General features: G+C 39.0%; 1 protein-coding gene and 1 long non-coding RNA gene across 4 annotated transcripts in view; one reads left to right on the forward strand and one right to left on the reverse strand.

Annotated features, from left to right (window-relative positions):
* Positions 1 to 1292: 1292 nt before the first annotated feature.
* LOC134135987 (uncharacterized) lies at positions 1293 to 6429 on the reverse strand. Of its 2 annotated transcripts, none has more exons than XR_009957401.1 (3): positions 6347 to 6429; positions 3693 to 3918; positions 1293 to 1720 (listed from the first exon to the last, which is right to left on the reverse strand). It is a non-coding gene; the product is annotated as an uncharacterized LOC134135987 (long non-coding RNA). The 2 variants fall into 2 exon arrangements; XR_009957400.1 differs by having other exon boundaries at positions 1293 to 1988.
* Positions 6430 to 6572: 143 nt separating this feature from the next.
* The window catches only part of KIF5B (kinesin family member 5B), a 36789-nt gene continuing 22647 nt past the window's right edge, over positions 6573 to 20714 (forward strand). For both annotated transcript variants that reach the window (XM_062568937.1, XM_062568938.1), the window contains exons 1-7: positions 6573 to 6944; positions 14970 to 15057; positions 17017 to 17090; positions 17554 to 17658; positions 18113 to 18161; positions 18494 to 18549; positions 18628 to 18715. In XM_062568937.1, coding sequence (XP_062424921.1) covers positions 6819 to 6944; positions 14970 to 15057; positions 17017 to 17090; positions 17554 to 17658; positions 18113 to 18161; positions 18494 to 18549; positions 18628 to 18715 — 586 coding nt within the window. In that variant the 5' untranslated portion in view covers positions 6573 to 6818. The remainder of the gene's footprint in view (positions 6945 to 14969; positions 15058 to 17016; positions 17091 to 17553; positions 17659 to 18112; positions 18162 to 18493; positions 18550 to 18627; positions 18716 to 20714) is intronic.

A 20714-nucleotide genomic window follows, 5' to 3' on the forward strand; every position in this document is an offset into this window, starting at 1 on the left:
GGCTGATTGAAGCCAATGACAAGCTTGGCCAGTTAGCTATAAAAATTAACAAATGAGAAGAAAGGCAAAATGTTAGCTCTACTCTAGCAACCTTTCAGGTCCCCCCCCCTAAGTAGTAAGCTAAGCCTTGTGAAACACTTCCTTTGAGCTTTATATTTTAAAGAATCATACTACAGGATGGTTTTGAACAACTCCTGTCTGATTCCTTAGACACTAAATCTAAATGCAGAAAAACATATGAACTGAGGCAAACGTTCTTGCAAGGATTGATGCAGGTGACTACTCTTAACCAGAGTGGAAGCAGAAGAGTCAGAGGGTGTTCCGCAAGTTCCACCAAAAGCCTTTTTAAATCATTGCACATAAGATATGACCAAATCACCTGCAAAATCTTAACATAACAAAGACAGAAGCTCTCAACACCCCTCCTCCCTGCCCATGGATGTGTGCATCCACACTCAAGATGGGGCATTGCATAGGACTTCTGACATGCTATAACTAGCTACATGAAACCACTGAAGAACTGTGATGTGCTTTAAAGTACATGATATATAACACAAATATTATAACAGGTAATACATATTACGTAGACATATGACGATTCTGTACAATGACATTTCTTTGTCATTCAACTAGTTTCCAGTCCTTGGTTTTCTCTCAGTATAGGATATGAAGTAAGACAAATTAGCTACAATCTAACTTTGATTATATTACAGTGATGTTTTTGGCACATAAAAGTACTTGGAATAATAAAGCAAAACAATCTACATGCTACATCAGTGAGGAAATATGACTGCCACTTTCCAAAAAGATGAATGATTTTTAGATCTAATGTTGTTTGTGAAGTTCAAGATATAACATGTGGCCCCTAAGAACTTCTTACTGTTTACAAATGAACAGAGCTATATTTTTCAAATGCAGGTCTTGTACCTGCAATTTTGTACATTTGTACACTTTTGCTACTTCCAAGTAAGGTTACCAGGACATACTCCTTAGGAAGAGCAATCCTGCAGTGAAGAAAAAGAGGAAACACAAAACTGAAACTAAACAGAAAAGAAAAAGTAACTCGAAGACAAGCACAAAGAGAAATGTTGACTACATAGGTAAGGCTGACTTCCATTTTTCACTCCAGGTGAGGATCCAATTTCTTTGGTTCCTGTGAAATGCTAATTTCACCACCAGCTAAGTAGGTGGCAGAATGATCTTTATAGCCATCCACTGAAATCAGGCTGTTGTCAATATCATGCTCTTCTTGATATCATCTCCTGACAACTTGATCAGCCAGGAAAAAAAAATCCCCATTTGCCAAAAGCAAAGTTTAACGAGAGAGAGATCTTCTGGATTTAAAGGTTCATATGTTTTAATTTATTTTCCTTAGACGCTTCATCTATTAAATGCAAGACATATGTTCAATTTAACCTTTAACCATTTCATTGTGTACTAACTTTTGCCTATTTCTTTCTAGAACACTTGTAAAATGGATTGACAGGCATAAGAGGTATTTATAACAAGCCCAGAAATTTCCCTATGTCATACCACACTGGCATCAATTTTGTTCTATAGCACCTGAGACAAAATTTTTTGGAAAAGCTCAGTGAACATACAGACATTCTCATGACTGGACTTCAAGTCCACTGCCTTTCACGAACAACGTCCATGGTCTCCCTCTGTGTGTGGGCCTTCTGAGCTTCACCCGCTTGCTGAAGGGTTCTGTGCCTCTTTGCTGACAAGGGAAAGTGAAGGATCTTAGATTCCATTCATGGCTTTGGAGAAGTTCCTGCAGCAGTCACAGACCTTTCTGCCTTTCTACCTATTTCTCTTAAGTCTCCAAACTTGGCTCTTCTGCCTTGCCTCTTTTATCCCAGCTGTTTTTCCCAGTTCTTTCTCAAACCCCACCCTCTGCCTGCACATGAATCAAGTATCTTCCTGCTTCTTGAATTCAAAAAAGATGTGCTCCTTGCTTTCAGCTTCAGCTCCCAGATCAAACACAGCTGCCAACATTAAAAAAAAAAATGCTTGAGGCAAGCACCCAGCAAGTAAAATACAATCCAGTGGTGATTACAAGCAATGAAAAAAACCTGAGAATAGCCCTTCTCCAAATAGGATTCAGAGTCAATGCTTTAGATAGCAAGCTTACAGAATTTTTACATGCATTTGCATAAAGTAGCCAAAATAAACTTGTATGATCTTATTCCCAGAGTTTAATTTTGCTTTTAATTAGTCTAACATTGTTAGAAACAATTAAATACGGTCTTGGTGATTAGGAATAAATTAGAGGTCAACTTTTGTTTTGTATGCATTTCTAGTTAGAAAAAGTAAAAATAAAATTAATTTTTATAATTGTTCATATTTATGACAAGAAGTTAATGTGCATCAGCAGCTGCATCCTCAATGCATGTTTCATCCTGCTAGTTTATACAAAAGCCTAAACTTGACTGGGACAGGAGATACATTCCAATGTCATATTGTTTGCTGGAGCAAAAGGAAGCTTTATAATTTTATAACTGAATGAGACCTTTAGATAATCAAGTTTGACTCCAGTAGTATCTTAAGCCACTGGATTTCATTCATTCAACTTTCTTTTAATCTCAGTTTAGTTAGTTAGTGAGTTCCCCAAGCTGAACTGACTGAACACACTTAGTTTCTTTGCTGGTAAAGAGACTTTAAAATGTATTTCAATAAGCTGTCCAAAATAAAACCTTGCTACTTTTAAGTAAGGCTTTTTTAGTGTCAAGCAATGACATGAGACTTCATAAATTATCTTAAGAGCCTTTTTTGACAGAGGATGTTACAAGCAACAAAGAATTTTGTTCCAAGTGCAGCATATCTAGCAAACTAATCACTCATTTGTCCTACAAATTGATTTGCAAATTCAGAATAAATTTGACCTAGAATATGCCTTGGTTCTCAAAGTTGTGTGCTATATTCTTCCAGCACATTGCAAATTAAAATGAAAAGAGTGCTTGTGTTTGCATCAGGAACACTGAATTTCAACAAGTACTGTCAGCTGATGAATCTACCATCTCAGAACTTCATTCTTTAAAGGGCAGGAGGAAGTAGGTTTAATTTGCTTCTCCACAAACACCTGGTTTAAAGATTTATTCAAATATGCAATATTCTTTTAAGATCAAATCAAGATTACTGTCATTCTGCCAAAACAATTTTCATGGTTAATTACATCATTATCCAGATATAGTTTCACTGCAAGCCTCGTGTTTGCTAATTCCCTTTGCTTAGTATGATGATCTTTTAATGTCAGGAAGACATTAGAGATCTATGGGAACTGCAAATCATAAAAGAATTTCTAGATTATTGCATAGGTTATAGATGAGAAGAAACATGGTTAGTGAACTAGCAGACATAAATTGGCTAGATAAACCACTTTTATTAAAAGACATTGCGCTTTACTGAGAAACTTTACCCTACTTGTTAGATAAATTATTTCTTTAGAAAATGTATTTCATTTATGAGGTCATACCACATTTAAATACCAGACAGGAAGATTCACTTTTTATGAAAGCTGATATATCATATTTTCTCACTGTAACAGATTACTTTTAAACAGTCTTTCAACCTAAATAACTGAGAAAGTATGGTATAGACAGACAATTACATAATACAGAAAAGGTGGTAAAATACATTTCCAATTAAAAATGAAAAAGAATTTTTTAATTGTGACAATATTGGAAGCTTACCAGGACATTTGGTCTCTGTCCTACTTTTGGGAAAGTGACACCATAGCTTTAAATACAAGTCATCAAGACAGCTGTTTGATATTCCATGTTAGAGCCAATAGAGATAACACACTGCCCTCTGTGAATACGTTTCCTCATTGTTGGACTGTAAATGGGTCACGAGAAAGAATGGGTGCTGAACATTTTGAAGAGCAGATCACAGAGGAGAATCTTTGCAACCGAATACCTGGAATGAATATGAGAACATGCATGTTTAGCTCAAGGGAACTCATTTAGTAAGGTTTCCCATAGCCAGTTTGAGAGAGACCATCAATCAGCTCTCCCAAGAGCTTGCATGTAATCAACAGCCTGGAAGTGGGCAGTTCCTTCTGCATGATTCATACATTCTGCTATTTTTTGTTACAACATGATTAAAATGTGTAACTACCTAGTCATGAGTCTATACTATCACTTTGTGAAGTGTATGTTATTTGAAGCATTTGAAAGATAAGCAGGCCTAAGCATTTATTTTCTTGAGAACCATTTTATTATGAGTTCTTTTCCTTTACCAAGTTGTTCGTACTTTGAGTACTGTGTGTCAGCAAATGGAGCTAATGATACGTCCCCTTGGGTTGCAGATAATGATAATTACAAGTTTCTTAAATAGACTAGGGTAAAGAATATCTCAGCAGTGTTTCAGCTGGGAGTAATAATCATGAAGTTGTTGATTTAGCCGATAACATTTATTTTTCCTCACATATTAAAGAAAATTAACTGAAAAAATAGTAAATAATTCATGTGCCCTTCATAAAAATAATAACCTCCTGTCACAGGAAATCTGTAAGGATCCAAATCCAGCAGCTGTACAAACACGTGCCTACTCATAAGCACATGAACAGTCCAAGAAATAGTTGAGTTAGGCATATTAATGTATCTTGCTGACTGGGATATAAATTCACAAATTCTAAAATAGAAATCAACAAAAATAGGCTTTTCTCACATTTTCAGGAAGACAAGCACTATGTTTGAAATGTTTTATTGAAAGCAGTTAAACAGAACTCTAGATAGATGCCCGTATGCTAGATGTTATGGAGCAGCAGTGCACCTTCTAAAGGTGGACATAGCCTTGGCCTTACCTAACACCTAAAGTGCACTGGGAGGTCGGGAGAGGTAACTGTTGCCGCTCTGATCAAGATAGCACAGTCCTGCAGAAGTTTTAACTACAGCAGAAAAATAAACCTGTTACAACACGATCTCAATTTAGAAGATTTAGGGCTTGCCTCAAACAAGGCACAAAAAGTATTTTTCGCACTACAGTATGAAAAAAAAAAAAGCTGTAGATGAAATTAGATTATTAGGGAATGTTCCTGACATGCAGATTAGCACGGAGGAGTTTTGAAACACGATCTACCTCATACGCCTATACTAAGTAAAAACACACCTTTCAAAACCTTGCAGTAAGAAGGGTCTTGAAAATGGAGGCTGCTTGATTTCAGATGGTCCCTATTAACATTCACTATCATCTTTCCTTTTCTAATGAAAAAAAAAGTATACTTTCAGGGAATTTTTAAGGAATGGTACTGCTATTCTAAGTCATTCTGGTCTACTATAATTTACTAATTTAAGAAGAATCCCTCACTTTTTTTTTTTTTTTTTTTTTTTAATTTCTAGGCCTTTTAAAGTTTCCAGTTCAGATGGTGATTTCTGATGGGAAGTTGATTTAACTGAGCTGAGTTGTAAACCTGTACTTTGACCCAAAAGTTTATGTTATAGCTACAGGGAAGCAGTATGGTGCTAAAACCTTGAAACTTTTCTGAGAGCCTGTGATCTGGATGGCTTACCTGACAACTTATTAAATCTAGATCAGTCAGCAAGTTTCTATGGATTAGCATTAAAGTTCCATTTAATCTGTACTAAATAAAACTTGTGATAAATGGAACTTTAGAACACTATTGTGCATATTCTTTTTTTTTGGAATTAAAAATGGGGGAGAGATTTCCTCATGGGAAATGAGCTGTAGAGGCTGCATACCAGTGCAACACGCTCTGGCCCACTGCAGACTTCCTAGCCCCAGACGGCCTCCACAGGTTTCCAAACAAGGAATTAGTTCACAGGAGATTTAGAAAATACAGACAGTTTCACAGTAGGCTTTTACTCATGCACTCCCCTCCCTTTTAGCTCTGCCGGGCAGCGGGGGCAAAAAAAAATAAAGAAATTTAGAAGGTTTCTCTCTCCAGCGCCTTAACTTCACGCCTGCCAAAGCCGCTCCGTCAGTCTCCAAGCTCGCCCCGCTTGGCGGGCGGCAGCACGGAGAGGGCTGCGCCGCGCGCCCCTCACCGCCGCGAGGCGGCCGTTGGCTTGGAACGCTGCCCGCGGCGGCCGAGGCGCGCGCCCGGCCCCGTCAGGGCTAACGGCCCTCGCCCCTCGGCAGCCGTGGCCGAAGTCAGCCCCAGCCACGCGAGCGCAACCCCCCTCCGCGGATCGCGCGTGGGGAAGCGGGTGGGGGGGGGAGGAGGCGCTGGGCCAACGCTCCCTAGCGCCGCGCCGGCGGCGCCGCGCGGCTCCCGCTCACCTCCCTACCCCAACCTCCTCCCACTCCTCGGAGGAGCCCCACCCCGCGAAGCCCCGCCCCAGGAAAAGCCACGCCTCTTCTTGAGCCCGCCCCCTCATCCTACCTGCGCCTGCCCAGTGCGAGCGTCGACACCCTGGAGCGCCGATCCTCCCGCCGGGTGGCCCCGCTTCGGCCTCCCCAGCGACGGGTTCGCGCCTGCGCCGTAGAACTCCCGTCGTAGCCGGGCCTCTGGTGCGCCTGCGCAGCACCTCCGAGCCGGGGGGCGGGGCCTGGGCGCTGCGGAGGGTGACGTCACCCCCTGCCGGCCCTGCCGTCCGCGCCGCCTCTGCCCGAGGAGGGGAGGGTCGGGGCTTGCCGGCTGCAGGCGCCGCCATGGCTGCCATATTGGGGAGGAAGTGAGAGCAGGCGGCGGCAGCGGCGGCCAGGAAGGAGCCGTTCCCTTTTCCCTTCTGCTCAGGCGGGCGCGGGCCTCCCGCGGCAACGGCGGCCTGCGAGACCCCCGGAGCGGGCAGCGCAGAGGCGGCAGCGGGCGGCGGCGGAGCTGAGCGCCCCGGAGGCGGCGGCGTTGGCCTAAGATGGCGGACCCGGCGGAGTGTAACATCAAAGTGATGTGTCGCTTCAGGCCCCTCAACGAGTCCGAAGTGACCCGTGGCGACAAGTACGTCGCCAAGTTTCAGGGCGAGGACACCGTCGTCATCGCGGTGAGAGGCTGCCCCACACGGGAAAGGCGGGAAGGAAGGGTGGGGGGGGGCGTGCGGCGGTGGGGTCAGACACCGCGGGGATGGGCGCGGTGTGAGGCGAGAGGCGGGGACGCCTCGGGAGGGGGCGGCTGTTTTGGGTAAGGGGTGGGAAAGGGAGGAGGACTGGGCAGAGCGGTAGACGGGACCGGCTAGGCTGGAGGCTGGCATGGTGGGGCAGAGAGTGGAGCTGGGGAGCAGCTGGGGGGCGCGTCCTTTGGCTGGGTCTGTGTGGTTGCAGGACATGCCCGTGGTAGCTGCTCAGGAAACCTGGACAAAGGCCGTAGCAAAAGGCTTGCAGCTTGGGGTGTAACTCGAGTTGTCATTGCTGAGCCCGAGCCACAGGGCAGGCTTCAGTGCGCCCACGGAAAACGTGTGAGTTAGGAGGTGGAGTGTGACAGACGAGCTCTGCAGAGTGTCCCCTGGCTAGGCTGCGCCTTTTTTTGGCAACTGCAGTGACTTTGGCCTAAATAGTTGCTCAAAAGGTGTGCATTGGAACTAGCAGTAATGTAATTATCAACAGAAAAAATTTAGAGAGAAAATGCACAAAAACAGTGTGGGCTCCGTTGCGCTCGTGCTAATGATCTGCAAATCAGTCATCAGCTCATAACTTCTTTTAAAGCATAACTGAGGCCTTTTGACTTGCTGCAAGTCTATAAATCTGTTTTAACCTAAGTCATTTTATAAAGTATGAGGGCTTTTATAAGGCAATCTGGATACTACAGAGAAAAAAAAATAAGCTTAGCCTTGTTGTTCAGTGTGTCATATTTAGCTACAAGGTGGAGCTGGAATATAAAGTACTGTAGCTTACTGCCTAGTTTAGTTGGTATTCTGCAAACTAACACTTTATTCCTGATGTTTGTGTTTTATCTCTGCTAATTTTTAATCACTCTATGGAGACAATCCTGGTTCTGTGTTGCTGAATGCACAAATCAGAAATGTCAGATGATTATTTTTCTTTAAATATTTTTGTTATTCCCTTTCTTAAGTCTACTAGTGCGACCTTTTTCTCACAGTATCTGAACTTCGAAGAAGACATTAATCACAAAGATTTTTAATATGACGTGTTAAACGCTAGTGCTTTATTCTGCTTAAATCTCACTGATTTGCTAATAAAATATGGAATTCCATGAGTTCTGAGCTGCAAGAAAGCTAGAATGCACTGTAGTGCTTTTCCGCATTGTGTTTCTTTCAGTAGTTCTTGGGCTAAATTACAGCTGTTCCTAACAAAGGAGGTAATTTGGTATGAACTTTAAAATGTTCTTTCCATCCGTGCATTGCAAGATGAATAGAATCTTCTGCATTTTCATCTCTAATAGTCTGCTTCTCACAGTTAGACAGTTTTACACAATTTAAAAATTTCTAAGGAATTTACTATCAAATATTAAAACTAGAATTTCTTATTGTTTGTGAGTTGAAGAGAAAACTCTTATATCTTTAAACGCTTGTTAAAATATTTAAAATATAAATTGGGCTGAGGTGGCACTAAATTTTTGTAGAACAATATGTCATGCTTGGGAGGGATGATGCAGGGCTCTGAACTGAAACTTGTTAGGGAGTTAATATTTATTGTTACAACTGTATTTTGGTGTTTCCTGCAAGGGTAAAAACAAAAAATCTTCTGTGATCCCATGTCCAGGAATTATTGTGTCTGACCTTGAAAAAATACTGAAAGAAACATTATTGGATTACAGGAGTAGTAACAGTACTTGAACTTTATTTTAATGAAGAACTGATGTTCTGGGATTCCTCTCCGTGGTGGGTGGGTGTGTGTGTTGGGGGGTGGGTGGTTGGCTGGTTCTTGTTTTTAGCTGACTGGAGTTTTACAAAGTTACGTCCTAACCTGAGGATGTAGCTAGCTGGCCAGCCACATTTTGCCTGTGTTTTGTGAAATTATGGAAGGGTGGCTGGTAACAGAAGCAATTCTTCTCATGAAACAGCTTTTAGAAACATTCCTCAGTAAGCTGTACGCTTGTTTGCTTTCAGCTGTTTATTAGGATTTCTATATTTCCATCTACATGTAATACTGGCTGCCATTTGATCAGTGAATTGAGCCACTTCTTATATATATCTGCTTCCTGTGTCTGCTGTCACCCTCTTGAACAGCCTGATGGAATGAATTGTAATGTCTTCTGTGTGTGCCTGGCTCTATGCTGAAATGTTGAAGGCTTCTAATACTTGGATGTTGCTTGAAATGTTAGATAGGAGATAAATGTAGGAGACAGTGGGAACAGAGTTTATAGCAGGCTCTACTGCAGATTTGACTTTCCTGGAGGAAGGAGGAGAGGGAAGGTAGTGCCTGTAGCCAAACCCTCCTTCTCCTTTCTTGGCTCCCCTGTCATCTCTGAACTATCTCTTCGCCCTTCCCCCCCATCTCTTCCTAGCTCCTGTGTAATTACTGGCATGGTTGTCATTCTGGATAAGTGAGTTGTTTTGATTTGTGTTGGATAAATACTTTAATTGTAGTTGGTGTATAACAGCAATTTCAGTGGGCAAGTGCTTTGGCCTATTTTAAAGAGCAGACTTTGGAAAGGTACTGTTCTTAAACAGTAATTGATACCACTTCTTTAAACTAATCAAGAGCTTTTTGAATTTCTATTATTAATCAAAGGCAACTTCTTTCCATTTTAACACTTTATTAAATAATTTTTTCTAATAGCCCTTTTTATTAATATGGGGTTTTGTTAAAATGGATAATTCAATGGCATGAGTTGCTATGAATATATGGACCTTGTATATAAAGAGATTTATACTGTTTAACATAAAGTTGAAAGCGATTTACTCGGGGATTTCAGGATATGAGTAAGATGGGGGAGGAGGGACTAACAAGTTTATAAGGTACGCAACTATGTCCTTATTTTTAAAGATAAAACTGCTTGTAACTGGGTAGCTTTATAGCTCTACTTAAAGATATTTGTACTTAAAAAACCCAAAACAATAACCCACCTCTCTCCCTACTCTTGCTCATCTTAGAACTGTCCAAAAGAAGTCACTCAGTGCAGTCACACTCAACTGTTTCAGACAGAAGCCTAGACTGAAGTCAGTGCTGTCAAATGACTGGAGTGGCAAGGCATTATGGGCACTGACACACAAACGTCCAGTGTCCTGCTTGCCTCCAGACTTCTCTAGTAATGATCATAATATCATCCTTATTTGTATGGCTTGTAAGAAAGACTGCTGACTACCTGCCTGTGTTCTAGTATTTGTTTAGAGGAATGTTTTCTATACTTAGCCTCTGTGAAGAGTATGAGATACATTTAGCTTTCTTTTTCATTGCCTTTATAAACTCTTACAGGATAGTAAATGAAAGCATGGCTTGGTTTAACTTGTGCTAGAATCTGATTAATGAAGATCACTTGCTTTTACAGCAGCTTTTGCCAGAGGATTATTCAGAAGGAAACATAGCTCGTGCATTACTGAAAGATACAAATGTATAAATGCAAGGCGCAGGTGCCTTCTTAAACAAGAGTTCTTTGTGTTATTTTACTAAAGTGAAGGAAAACACGCTGTTTTTAGTATTGTGTTTCTGATTAATGCTTAAAGTGAAATTTAAACATAAGCCAGAAGTTGTACTAATCTGTAGCTGAGGTATTCGTATTCTTTCAATGTTACTTTGTTCAGTCTTAATTATGGTAGATAATAGAGAAATATCTCAGAGGATACTCGTCTAGCAATTATACAAAAAGCAAGTATTCTAGCTTACAGTAATGTTTAAAGGGGGATGTACTCCTTGATTGCTGTATCACTTTCTTAAAAACAGCTCTCCACTCATGACATATTTGGTTTCTGTTCTGAAACCTAATGATGATTTATGTCAACAGTGTTTACTTTTGGCTTTAGGAGAATAATTTTGTAAAAGTAAAGCTTTGCTGAAACCTTTATTCCAAATTTCCTCTGGTTTGATGATGGAATTCGAATTTCTAGTCACAGGTTTTCATGATAAACTTTCCTGTTTTAGTCATCTATGACAATAAATAATAGCTGAAAAATCAAGTTCTGTTTCTTGCAGGATGTACAGTATGTGTAACTTTATTCACGTTTATGCTCGAATCGCAATATTTGCACAGAAATAGGGAATGGAAGGCAAAAAGAGCTGGGATCTACTGACTGTTCCTTATCAGCTGCAATTTCTAATGCTAGGATACGAAGAAAATCTTTTATTTAACCTGAAAATAAAATACTAAGTTGGGAATGTGCCCTTTCATTCATGTGCAACTTCGGACTCCATTTGGTGTGCCAAAGTAGCAGTACTGTAACTTTGTAATAGGAAGAATTGAGTCAGATATTTGACCTCATGTTTTCCAGAAACAAATCAATGTGAAATTTTTATTTTAATGTATTTTGTGGCTGAAAGTGAGAATGTTTTTTAACAAAGAATCTAAACTTAAGGGGAAAGTAAGCCCATTACTTCAGCCTCACACTAAAGAGTAAGCTAAACACAGCTGTATAAAGCATTCTTTTAGCAGTCCAGTCTAGGGAAAAAAAAAAAAAAAAAAAAGAATACCTTGGTTAACCTTTAGGAGCATCTGTACATGTTGTGGTAGGAATGTACAGAATTGATTTTGAAGTAAAATCACTACTGGCTTTACTTCAGATACTAATGCCTAGAAAATCAGGTGAACTAAGATAGTCTTATGACTAACTAGCTCTATAACTTAGATAATTACAATGGGAAAATTCATTAGAAATAATGTAAAGTAATTTTGTGTAACATTTTTAAGTACAGACAGGTTTTTGAATTAAGATTTCAGTCTAAATGAGATCAAGTTTTTTTTGTGTGGTCTTCAATAAAAGTACTAGGAAAAACTGACTTTTTTATGAAGAACAAGTCTTAGGTGCTCCTAATCTTGTATAATTTGCATAGACTGAACATTCTGCTGTATAAATGGTAGTTACTCTTTTAACTGCAGAAATGTGTACTTGGACATAAACCCTTTGTTTAAAATTTGGTGCTAAATAATTGCTGCTAAATCATGTCGACAGATATATCTGGAGGGCTGTGGGAGTGTTTGCAGAGTTCTTATTGTGGGACATTTGAGCTATGTGTGTTAGTTTTTTATTAGGATTTAAGTAAGATGCTGATAATAAATTTCTGGAGTATGTCAAGGTAGCATCATAGCATGGTAGAGACACTATCATAGTTATGGATACCATGAGACAATCTTACTTGGACCTCTTGTGTTGCAGTTCCATCATAATACCTGGTTGTTTACTTCTTGGGGAAGAAAAGTCATCTGATTACAGAAAAGTATCTGTCACTTTAATCTTTCTTGCTTAATCTCTTAAAGGTAATGACCAGGCTTTCTAGGGCAGAGTAATCTGTGTAATACTGATTTTGGCTTTGTCTGCATCAGAAAGTAGACTATAAGAAGTGCTAAGATATAGCATTGCAGGTGCCAAAAAAACCCCGCATAGTGACTGATTATACTGAATAGGAATAACTTTTTAACATAATTATTCTGGAACGTGCTTGGCTAATCCTAGTTGGTTAGATATGGATTCAGTGATGATGGAGGAGGGACGGTCATCTAATGTGGATTCTCACAGGTGTGATAAACAAGAATACTGTGGGCAGTGAGGAAGTACTTAACTGAGTTTTTGAGGGCTCTGAAGTTGTATTCTAGCTTAATTGAGAAAGGGATAATATTGAGGCCACACTGACAAATCTGCCAATTTCCCCCTGCAAGGGATAGGGATGTGACAAGTGGTATGGAGGGGGCTCTGGTAATTTTGTGGTATGTTGGTAGCAGTTATTATTTAAAGGTAATTGGAATTTGTCATGTGCCTACTAGCTTTCACTGTATAAATAAACAAGATCAATTAAAGGCATTATTGCCCGAGTAAAGTTCTTACAGCTTAGCTTTCTGTTCTTACTAATCCATGACATTCGTCATACATGCTATTCTTCATCTTAGTTAATTTTGTGAACAAACAAAAATGGTACTTACATGAAATACTGTAATTTGGCTCTGTTCTTGTATGAAGGCATCCAAATGGCAGTTGGAGAGTGGAAAGTCTAAAAGTATAGTGTGTTCAGGGATTACTTGAGTTGGATTAGTCCTCGTTAGTCTGTGAGAAAACACAATTTTCCTTTTACATATATATAGAATAATAGTATATGTCAGTTAAACTTTATTTGATGGAAGAATAAAATAAAAAGCACTGTCCTCTAAATACTGTTTTAAAATGCCAGAAAACAGATACTTTTTTTAGAACCTTTGGCAAATTCCTGTGGATTGCAGGATAGTTGCAGACTAGCACAGATTTTGTGCCTACAGTACTTTCTAAGCAAGGTGTTCTCCCATACCAGAAACTAAACCCAACTTTAAAAATCAAATTTCTTTGAAGCAACTAAAAATCTGCTGTTTGACTTTAGCAATATTTTGCAATAATATATAAATATTCAATAATGTGTGTAGATTTATTCAAACATAACACTATGCAAAATATTTGCATTTTAAAGGACTTTTATCTTATTTCTGTGAGGAGGTAAAAATAGTTGCCAAGTTCTGCTGGGGGTAGCAAAGATCAGATGTTGGGAATCTATGAGGAAGTAATGAGAGCTGTTAATGGTGGGTAGTGTGTAGACATCACTGCTTTTCTGACTATATTTTTCCAATTTGTAATGGTAAGTAGGATCAGCCTAAATGGTATTATGTCAGTGCATGCAAATGCATAGAAGGACTTGAGTATGAAAGAAATGGGATGAGTATGTTTTGTGATGCAGTTGACTTGCAGAGTGTAGTGTAGCTGACAGGTATTTGTGTAGGTGGAAGCTTTTTAAAATTGCAGCTGCTAGTGAGAAGAAAATATATGGCTAGCATTATCTTTTCTATGGTGACTTATCTCTTTATATAATGCCTTCTCAATCTTCAGTCTCTTACCTCAAGGTTACATGTAACTGTTAGTTTTTCCTGTATACTTAGTCAATATAATGCTCTCAATTCTTCCCTTGGAGCTTAAGATTTAATGCATATCTGAAAGTAAAAATGAGTAATGGAGAGGACTTGTGATTTCCATAATGTGAAACAGTCTGCATCATCTTGAAAGACTTCAGTACCTTAAGAAATAATTTCTGCCTACTTAGTCTTGTGGGTTGTTAAGCATACTTATGCTATGAATGCTGTAGTAAAGTGTGTGTATATATGTATGTACATACATAAACACACATATATGTGTGTGTGTATATATATGAACATATATGTATGTATAAATATATACGTATTTTTTCTTGAGAGGGAGCTCATCTACTTGGATGCAGCCCCTCTCAGCAGTTGGCCATGTGTTGGAACTAAAAAGCTTTGTTTGATATTATGCTAGACCTTATCAAAAGGCACGTGGAAGATCAGGCTGGGGAAAGGAATGTGGGTGGGTGAACGATAGAAACCATACTTTTCTCCAAAACTGGCCCTTTCCTTCTGCTTTTGGTTAGTTTTTTTTTTTTTTTTTTTTTTTTTTTTTTTTTTTTGGGGGGGGGCAGGAGTGGGGAGGAAGAATATTGTGTATGAAGAAATTGTTCTTATGCTGATTGCAGCTGATCTGAATGTGTGTGGTTTTTTTAATAATACCAACACAAACATTCTGTGTAATGTGTTGTAAATTGTTTTTAATAATTTGGGTCTACCAGAATAATGGAGTAGTAGAAAGGAATAAAGGTTTCTCAGATGTACAGCCCAGGTATTGGCTTACATTGTAACTTGGGTAAACTGAGGTCACGTGGGCAAGTAGTTTTGGAGAGCTGAGTAAATTGCACTTTGGAACCAAATATATTTAATTCAAGGCCTTATTTATAGGAAAACATGTAAAGATTTGGGCAATACTGTATGTAAGCCATTTTCTACACTAGTACCTTCAGGTGACTAAAAATAAAATATAAGACATTGAGACAGTAAGGATTACTCCTAAACTCTATTCAAACACCTTTCAGTTGTGTTCCTATTTGTTTTTTAAATAGCTCATGTCCTTTTTTTCTCCTTTCTTTTTCTCTAGTCCAAGCCATATATATTTGACCGTGTATTCCAGTCAAACACATCACAAGAACAAGTATACAATGATTGTGCTAAAAAGATTGTCAAAGGTAAGGTGGGAGAACAAATTTTGCCATAAGGAAATGTCTAATATATTTGTGTGGGTTTTTAATGGTGAAAACTGATACTTCTGTAACTCCCTCTTAACCTCTGAATGTTTATAAGAACCAGCATGGATCGTAGCAGTGTAAAAATCTTCTTGTAGTTTGGTAGATCAATGATCTCAATTCTAAACCTGCTATTTTTGTTATTTATAACATTTGATAATATTTACCTTTCACGTTTATTTTTTTTCACGGGTTTCTGCAAACATTTAAAACACTTTCTCAGAAATTATTAAAAGAAAAATACAACACTTCTGCTTGAAACAACTCCTGTGAGTAGTTTCCTTTTTTTTTTTTTTTAATTTTTTGAGATTTATTGGTGTCAGAAAACATCCTACAGTTGTGTTCCCTTATTTTAAGGAATATAAGAAGGAAATTTGTAAAATTGTGCACATACTGGAGATCTTTTCTAAGGTTGTTTAATATGCAGTTAAAGGAATCCTTTTTTTGCTGTAATTTTTGGCTTCAAAGAAAAGTTTAAATATGAGTTCTCTTTTCACATCTCAGGATGTATAGTTTCAAAGTTGAATTGTCAGAATTGACCTAGTAACTTTCAATAAGAGAGTCTTACAAGGTCACAAAACAGTACATTATTGTAGTAAGCAATTAGCTGTTTTCCTCATTCTTTTACAGTTTCTTCAAGAGGTTAGGGTAATAAATTCTGATATAAAACTTTCAAAATAATTTTAACAAAGCCTTGTAAGAAACAACTAATAGTTGATATTTTAGGGATATTTTAATAATAAAAGGAAAATGAAGATAACGGAAGGTTGGGTGAATACACGTTTTTTAATAAGAAGTGAATTACTGTGAAAAATCCATGCTACTGCAAGAATTTAAGTCTTTAAGGAGGTAAATAGAGATCAGGATTAGATCAAAAGATTTTTTTTTCTTTATTGGAGATTAAAAATTCAGTCAGTTCAATTTTAGCAGTTCAAAATTGGAGTTGACCAAGAACTGTAATCCTTCCCTATTACCTCCATCATGTCCCCCTTTTCCCCCTCTATCTCTCCAGTTGGGAAAAACTAATCTGTTTTTTTTTCTTTTTTTTTCCTGAGTGTGTTTTCTTAGGCTATGATGTATCTTGTGGCTGTTGAACTATAGTGATGGTACAAATGGATTAGGAGTATAGGGGCAGGATTAGCTCAGTTGGTTAGAGCGTGGTGCTGCTAATGCCAAGGTCATGGGTTCAGTCCCCGTATGGGCTACGCTGAGGGTTGGACTAGATGATCTCCAGAGGTCCTTTCCAACCTTGTGTGCCATTTCATTGCTATGATAGGTTAGATAAGACTTCCCCATTTGGGAGTAGCCTGGGGTTGCTTATGGAAAACAAGTTTGCTTTCAAGATACAGTAACAGACTTGTAAACAAATAAACAAAAATCTAAAAACCAACACCCCCCCCCCCACCGCAAACCCAAGTTGGTTCATCCACAATTTAAAATGTAACTAACTCTCCTTGTGGGCTAAAAGTAAGCTACTTAAAAATAACAACATAGCCCATTCTCTTAAGAATTAGGCATGTGAACTTTCCTGTGAAGGCAGACCATAACATTCTTGTGTACAATTTCTTCTTCCTCTTAAGTCATTGAAGACTATCTGTTGTTCAGCCTGTAAATTGTATTGGGACATTAACTGAGAATTTCCTTTCTCTTCTTGATTCTGAAGTCCTGAAATTTTGGTTGAAGGAAAGGTCCTTCTAATATAATAAACTTCTGAAAATGCAATTAATGGTGACATGGTTTCCCCCAACCCAAAACCTAGCACTGAGTTCCCAAACATTGATCTGTTTAATCAATGATTTAATTTGCTAAACATTTTAGTAGTTATCTGCTTGTGTTCTATTTTGTTTGACATTTGCATAGAAAAAGGAAAAGAACCCTAATGAAAATACTCTTTCCTTTTAGATGTGCTTGAGGGATACAATGGTACAATATTTGCTTATGGGCAAACATCATCTGGAAAGACACACACTATGGAAGTAAGAAATCTTAAAATAGTTCTCTCTGTCACTGTCATCTCTTCTCACCATAATAATATTATCTTTCTAGAAATAAGGTCTGTCGGCTGTTTTTGTCTTCAATTTTAACTTTGTTTCATTTTCCACTGCAGTATTTGGATACATGAAGTGTTTGTTAGAACTGGAAATGGCAATCACAGTATTCTTTCAGCTCTCAATAGTATGAGAAGAAGCATAGCATTTTTGATAGAAGATTTCCACTTTTAGTTGTCTGAGAGATATCCCAGGCTGTCTTTTTCCCTCCTGGCAAATGCTGGGCTAAAATGGATAGTCAACACTTTCTTTTATAGACAAATACATCATACCTTTCAGCCTTTTATTTAAAACTAGGTTGTTTTCTGTTTACTTTGTTTTGCATTTTAGCACTATTTGTGATGTTGAATTCAATATAATGTTTCATTTAATTGTATCTTCTTCTAATTAGGGGAAGCTTCATGACCCAGATGGAATGGGGATTATTCCAAGAATAGTGCAAGATATTTTTAATTATATTTACTCCATGGATGAGAATCTCGAGTTTCACATTAAAGTAAGCTTTCTTCATTGTTACCTATTTAAGTAACTGTTGTTTCAGTATCAAAACTGGAAGTAGTCTGTAGTTAAATGTTTGTTCTATCTATATCTTTGTAGAATGCCTGTAACTTGGAACACCTAAGCAAATTATTTCAAAAGTAACTGGCTCTTCTTAAAGAAGAATTAAGATAACACTTTAATCTTGTTTCCATTAAACATTGATGGTAGCTATCCTGATAGCCTGTGTCAGTGCTGATAGTACTTGAAGCTTTTGATAAAATAGTTTAATCTTTAAAGGTATATTTTAGTCCAGCCTCAAGGACATGAACTAGATGTAGTGTTACGTGGGAGGTCTAAATCATACTGGCTCCTTCTTATCCAAAAGCTATGCATTTTTACTTTCTAATGTGCTCTCTCTCTCTCTCTCTCTCTCTCTCTATTCCCCTCCCCCCCCCTCACCCTCCTTCTAGGTGTCATATTTTGAAATATACCTAGATAAAATAAGGGACCTTTTAGATGGTAAGCCTTTTGTTTGTATGAAATAAACTTATTCTGGAGGGAGATTTTTTTTTTTTTTTTTTTTTTTTAAAAAAGCCTTATCATGATACTTAGCTATGTAGTATGCTAATAATAACCTATACATGATATAGGTACATCAAAATTCAAAAGCGTGGAGCTAATCTATACAAAATCATTTTACCTGCACTAGTGGTTATTTCATGTATATTCTGTTTTTATAAAGTATTGCTGTGAAATAATATCTGTAACTTCTGAAGAATGTGTTGTCAACAGCGTGTTCGTTTTGCCAGTAACTGATAAGTATTTTAACTTTAGAACTTTTCCTCTTCCAGTTTCGAAGACCAATCTTTCTGTTCATGAAGACAAAAATAGAGTTCCCTATGTAAAGGTGAGGGTCAATCTGATGTTATTTTGATCTTTCATTTCTGTCTTGTACTTTTTCTGACTTGTTCATATTTTTTTAAAGGGTTGCACGGAGCGCTTTGTATGTAGTCCAGAAGAAGTTATGGATACTATAGATGAAGGAAAATCTAACCGACATGTAGCAGTTACAAGTAAGTATTACCTTTATCTCCTTTAGTGCTTTATCTGTTTGTTTATTGTATGTATTAAAAAGCAAGGAAGACAAAAAGTGATACACTAAATAATTTGTGGTTTAGAAAAGGCTCAGTGCAAGCCATTTCAGCACATTTTTAAGAAACAAGTCTTTCTGTTCATTTCTTGTTAGAATCACAGAATCAGTAAGGTTGGAAGAGACCTCTGGAGATCATTTAGTCCCACCTTCCCGCTCAGCAAGGGTCACCTAGAGCACGTTAGACAGGGTTGCATCCAGGTGGGCTAGTCAACTATCTCCAGAGAAGGAGACTCCACAACCTCTCTGGGCAACCTGTTCCAGTGCTCTGTCATTCTCACAGTGAAGAAATTCCCCCTCACGTTCAGGCAGAACTTCCTGTGCTTCAATTTCTGCCCTTTGCCTCTTGTCCTGTCACATGGGACAACTGAAAAGAGTTTGTCCCTGTCCCCTTGACACCCTCCCTTCAGGTACTTGTACACATTGATGAGATCCCCCCTCAGCCTCCTCTTCCCCAGGCTGAAGAGGCCCAGCTCTCGCAGCCGTTCCTCATAGGGCAGATGCTCCAGCCCTCTGATCATCCTTGTAGCCCTATGCTGGACTCTCTCCAGTAGCTCCATGTCTCTCTTGTCCTGGGGAGCCCAGAACTGGACACAGTACTCGAGATGAGGCCTCACCAGGCCAGGGCTGAGTAGAGGGGCAGGATCACCTCCCTCGACCTGCTGGCAACAGTCTTCCTAATGCACCCCGGGAGACCATTGGCTTTCTTGGCCACAAGAGCACATTGGTGGCTCGTGGTTACCTTCTTGTCCACCAGCACTCCCAGGTCCTTCTCTGCAGAGCTGCTCTTCAGAAGGTATATGATACCCAGACGATACCCAGCTTGGTATCGTTGGCAAACTTGCTGAGGAGGCACTCTGTCCCCTCATCCAGGTCGTTGATGAAGTTGAACAGGATGGGACCCAGTACTGAACCCTGGGGGACACCACTAGCCACAGGCCTCCAACTAGACTCCACGCCACTGATGACGACCCCCTGAGCTCTGCCTTTCAGCCAGTTCTCAGTCCACCTCACTGTCCTCTCCCCTAACCCACACTTCCTGAGCTTCTCTAGGAGGATGTTAGAGGAGACCGTGTCGAAAGCCTTGCTGAAGTCAAGGTACACAGCGTCCACTGCTCTGCCCTCATCAGCCCAGCCAGTGATTCCATCCTAGAAGGCTATCAGATTGGTTAAGCAGGATTTCCCCTTGGTGAATCCATGCTGTTAGATGTTATTTAGACTTGGATTAGAAGGAGAAAATAAGTGAGGAGCTCTGAATCACTGTGGAAAAAAGTATAGTTCTATATTAGGAATAATGCAAAGTCCCAGTTTGTGGAACTTGCTCCAATTAACCTGTGAATCTATAAATAAGACACTGTGTCTCATCTGCAGCTTGGCTGTTATGTTGCAGCCTCTAAGAAAGACTGATCAAAGATGTATTTAGACATATTGCAGATTTAAACAGCATCCCAGTGTCCCAGGTTTTGCTTTTTGGCCTGTGGCATGCAACTAAGTTACCAGGAATCATGATGTAGATCTCCACACTCCCACAAGAAGTGGGGTAGAGGGTCAAAAAGGCAAAAAATGACAAGGAAAAACAAGATGCCTGCAGAATAATGCTTCAATCTTTAGTAACTGTTGGAAGTCTTTGAGAGCCAAGTTGAGGAGAAATTTTATTTTTTTCCTGTATCTGGTTATTTACTTCACCAAAGAAAGAAAACAAGTCCTGCACTTCAACTTGATTACTTCTAGGTAAAATAGTACTGAAATGGGGACTTGGCTATGTAATGGAGAAATAGAAGAAACTTGGATACAGAGATATTCTGTTATGTTGAGCTGCATCTGTGGAATTAATGAACTAGTTCCTTTTAGGTCTGTGAGGGATTCATAATTAAAAGGAAGAAGAAATAGGCAGACTTATGTTTTCATTATGATTGCAGACA

Source organism: Rhea pennata, chromosome 2 (assembly GCF_028389875.1).
Source record: "Rhea pennata isolate bPtePen1 chromosome 2, bPtePen1.pri, whole genome shotgun sequence".
NCBI lineage: Eukaryota > Metazoa > Chordata > Aves > Rheiformes > Rheidae > Rhea > Rhea pennata.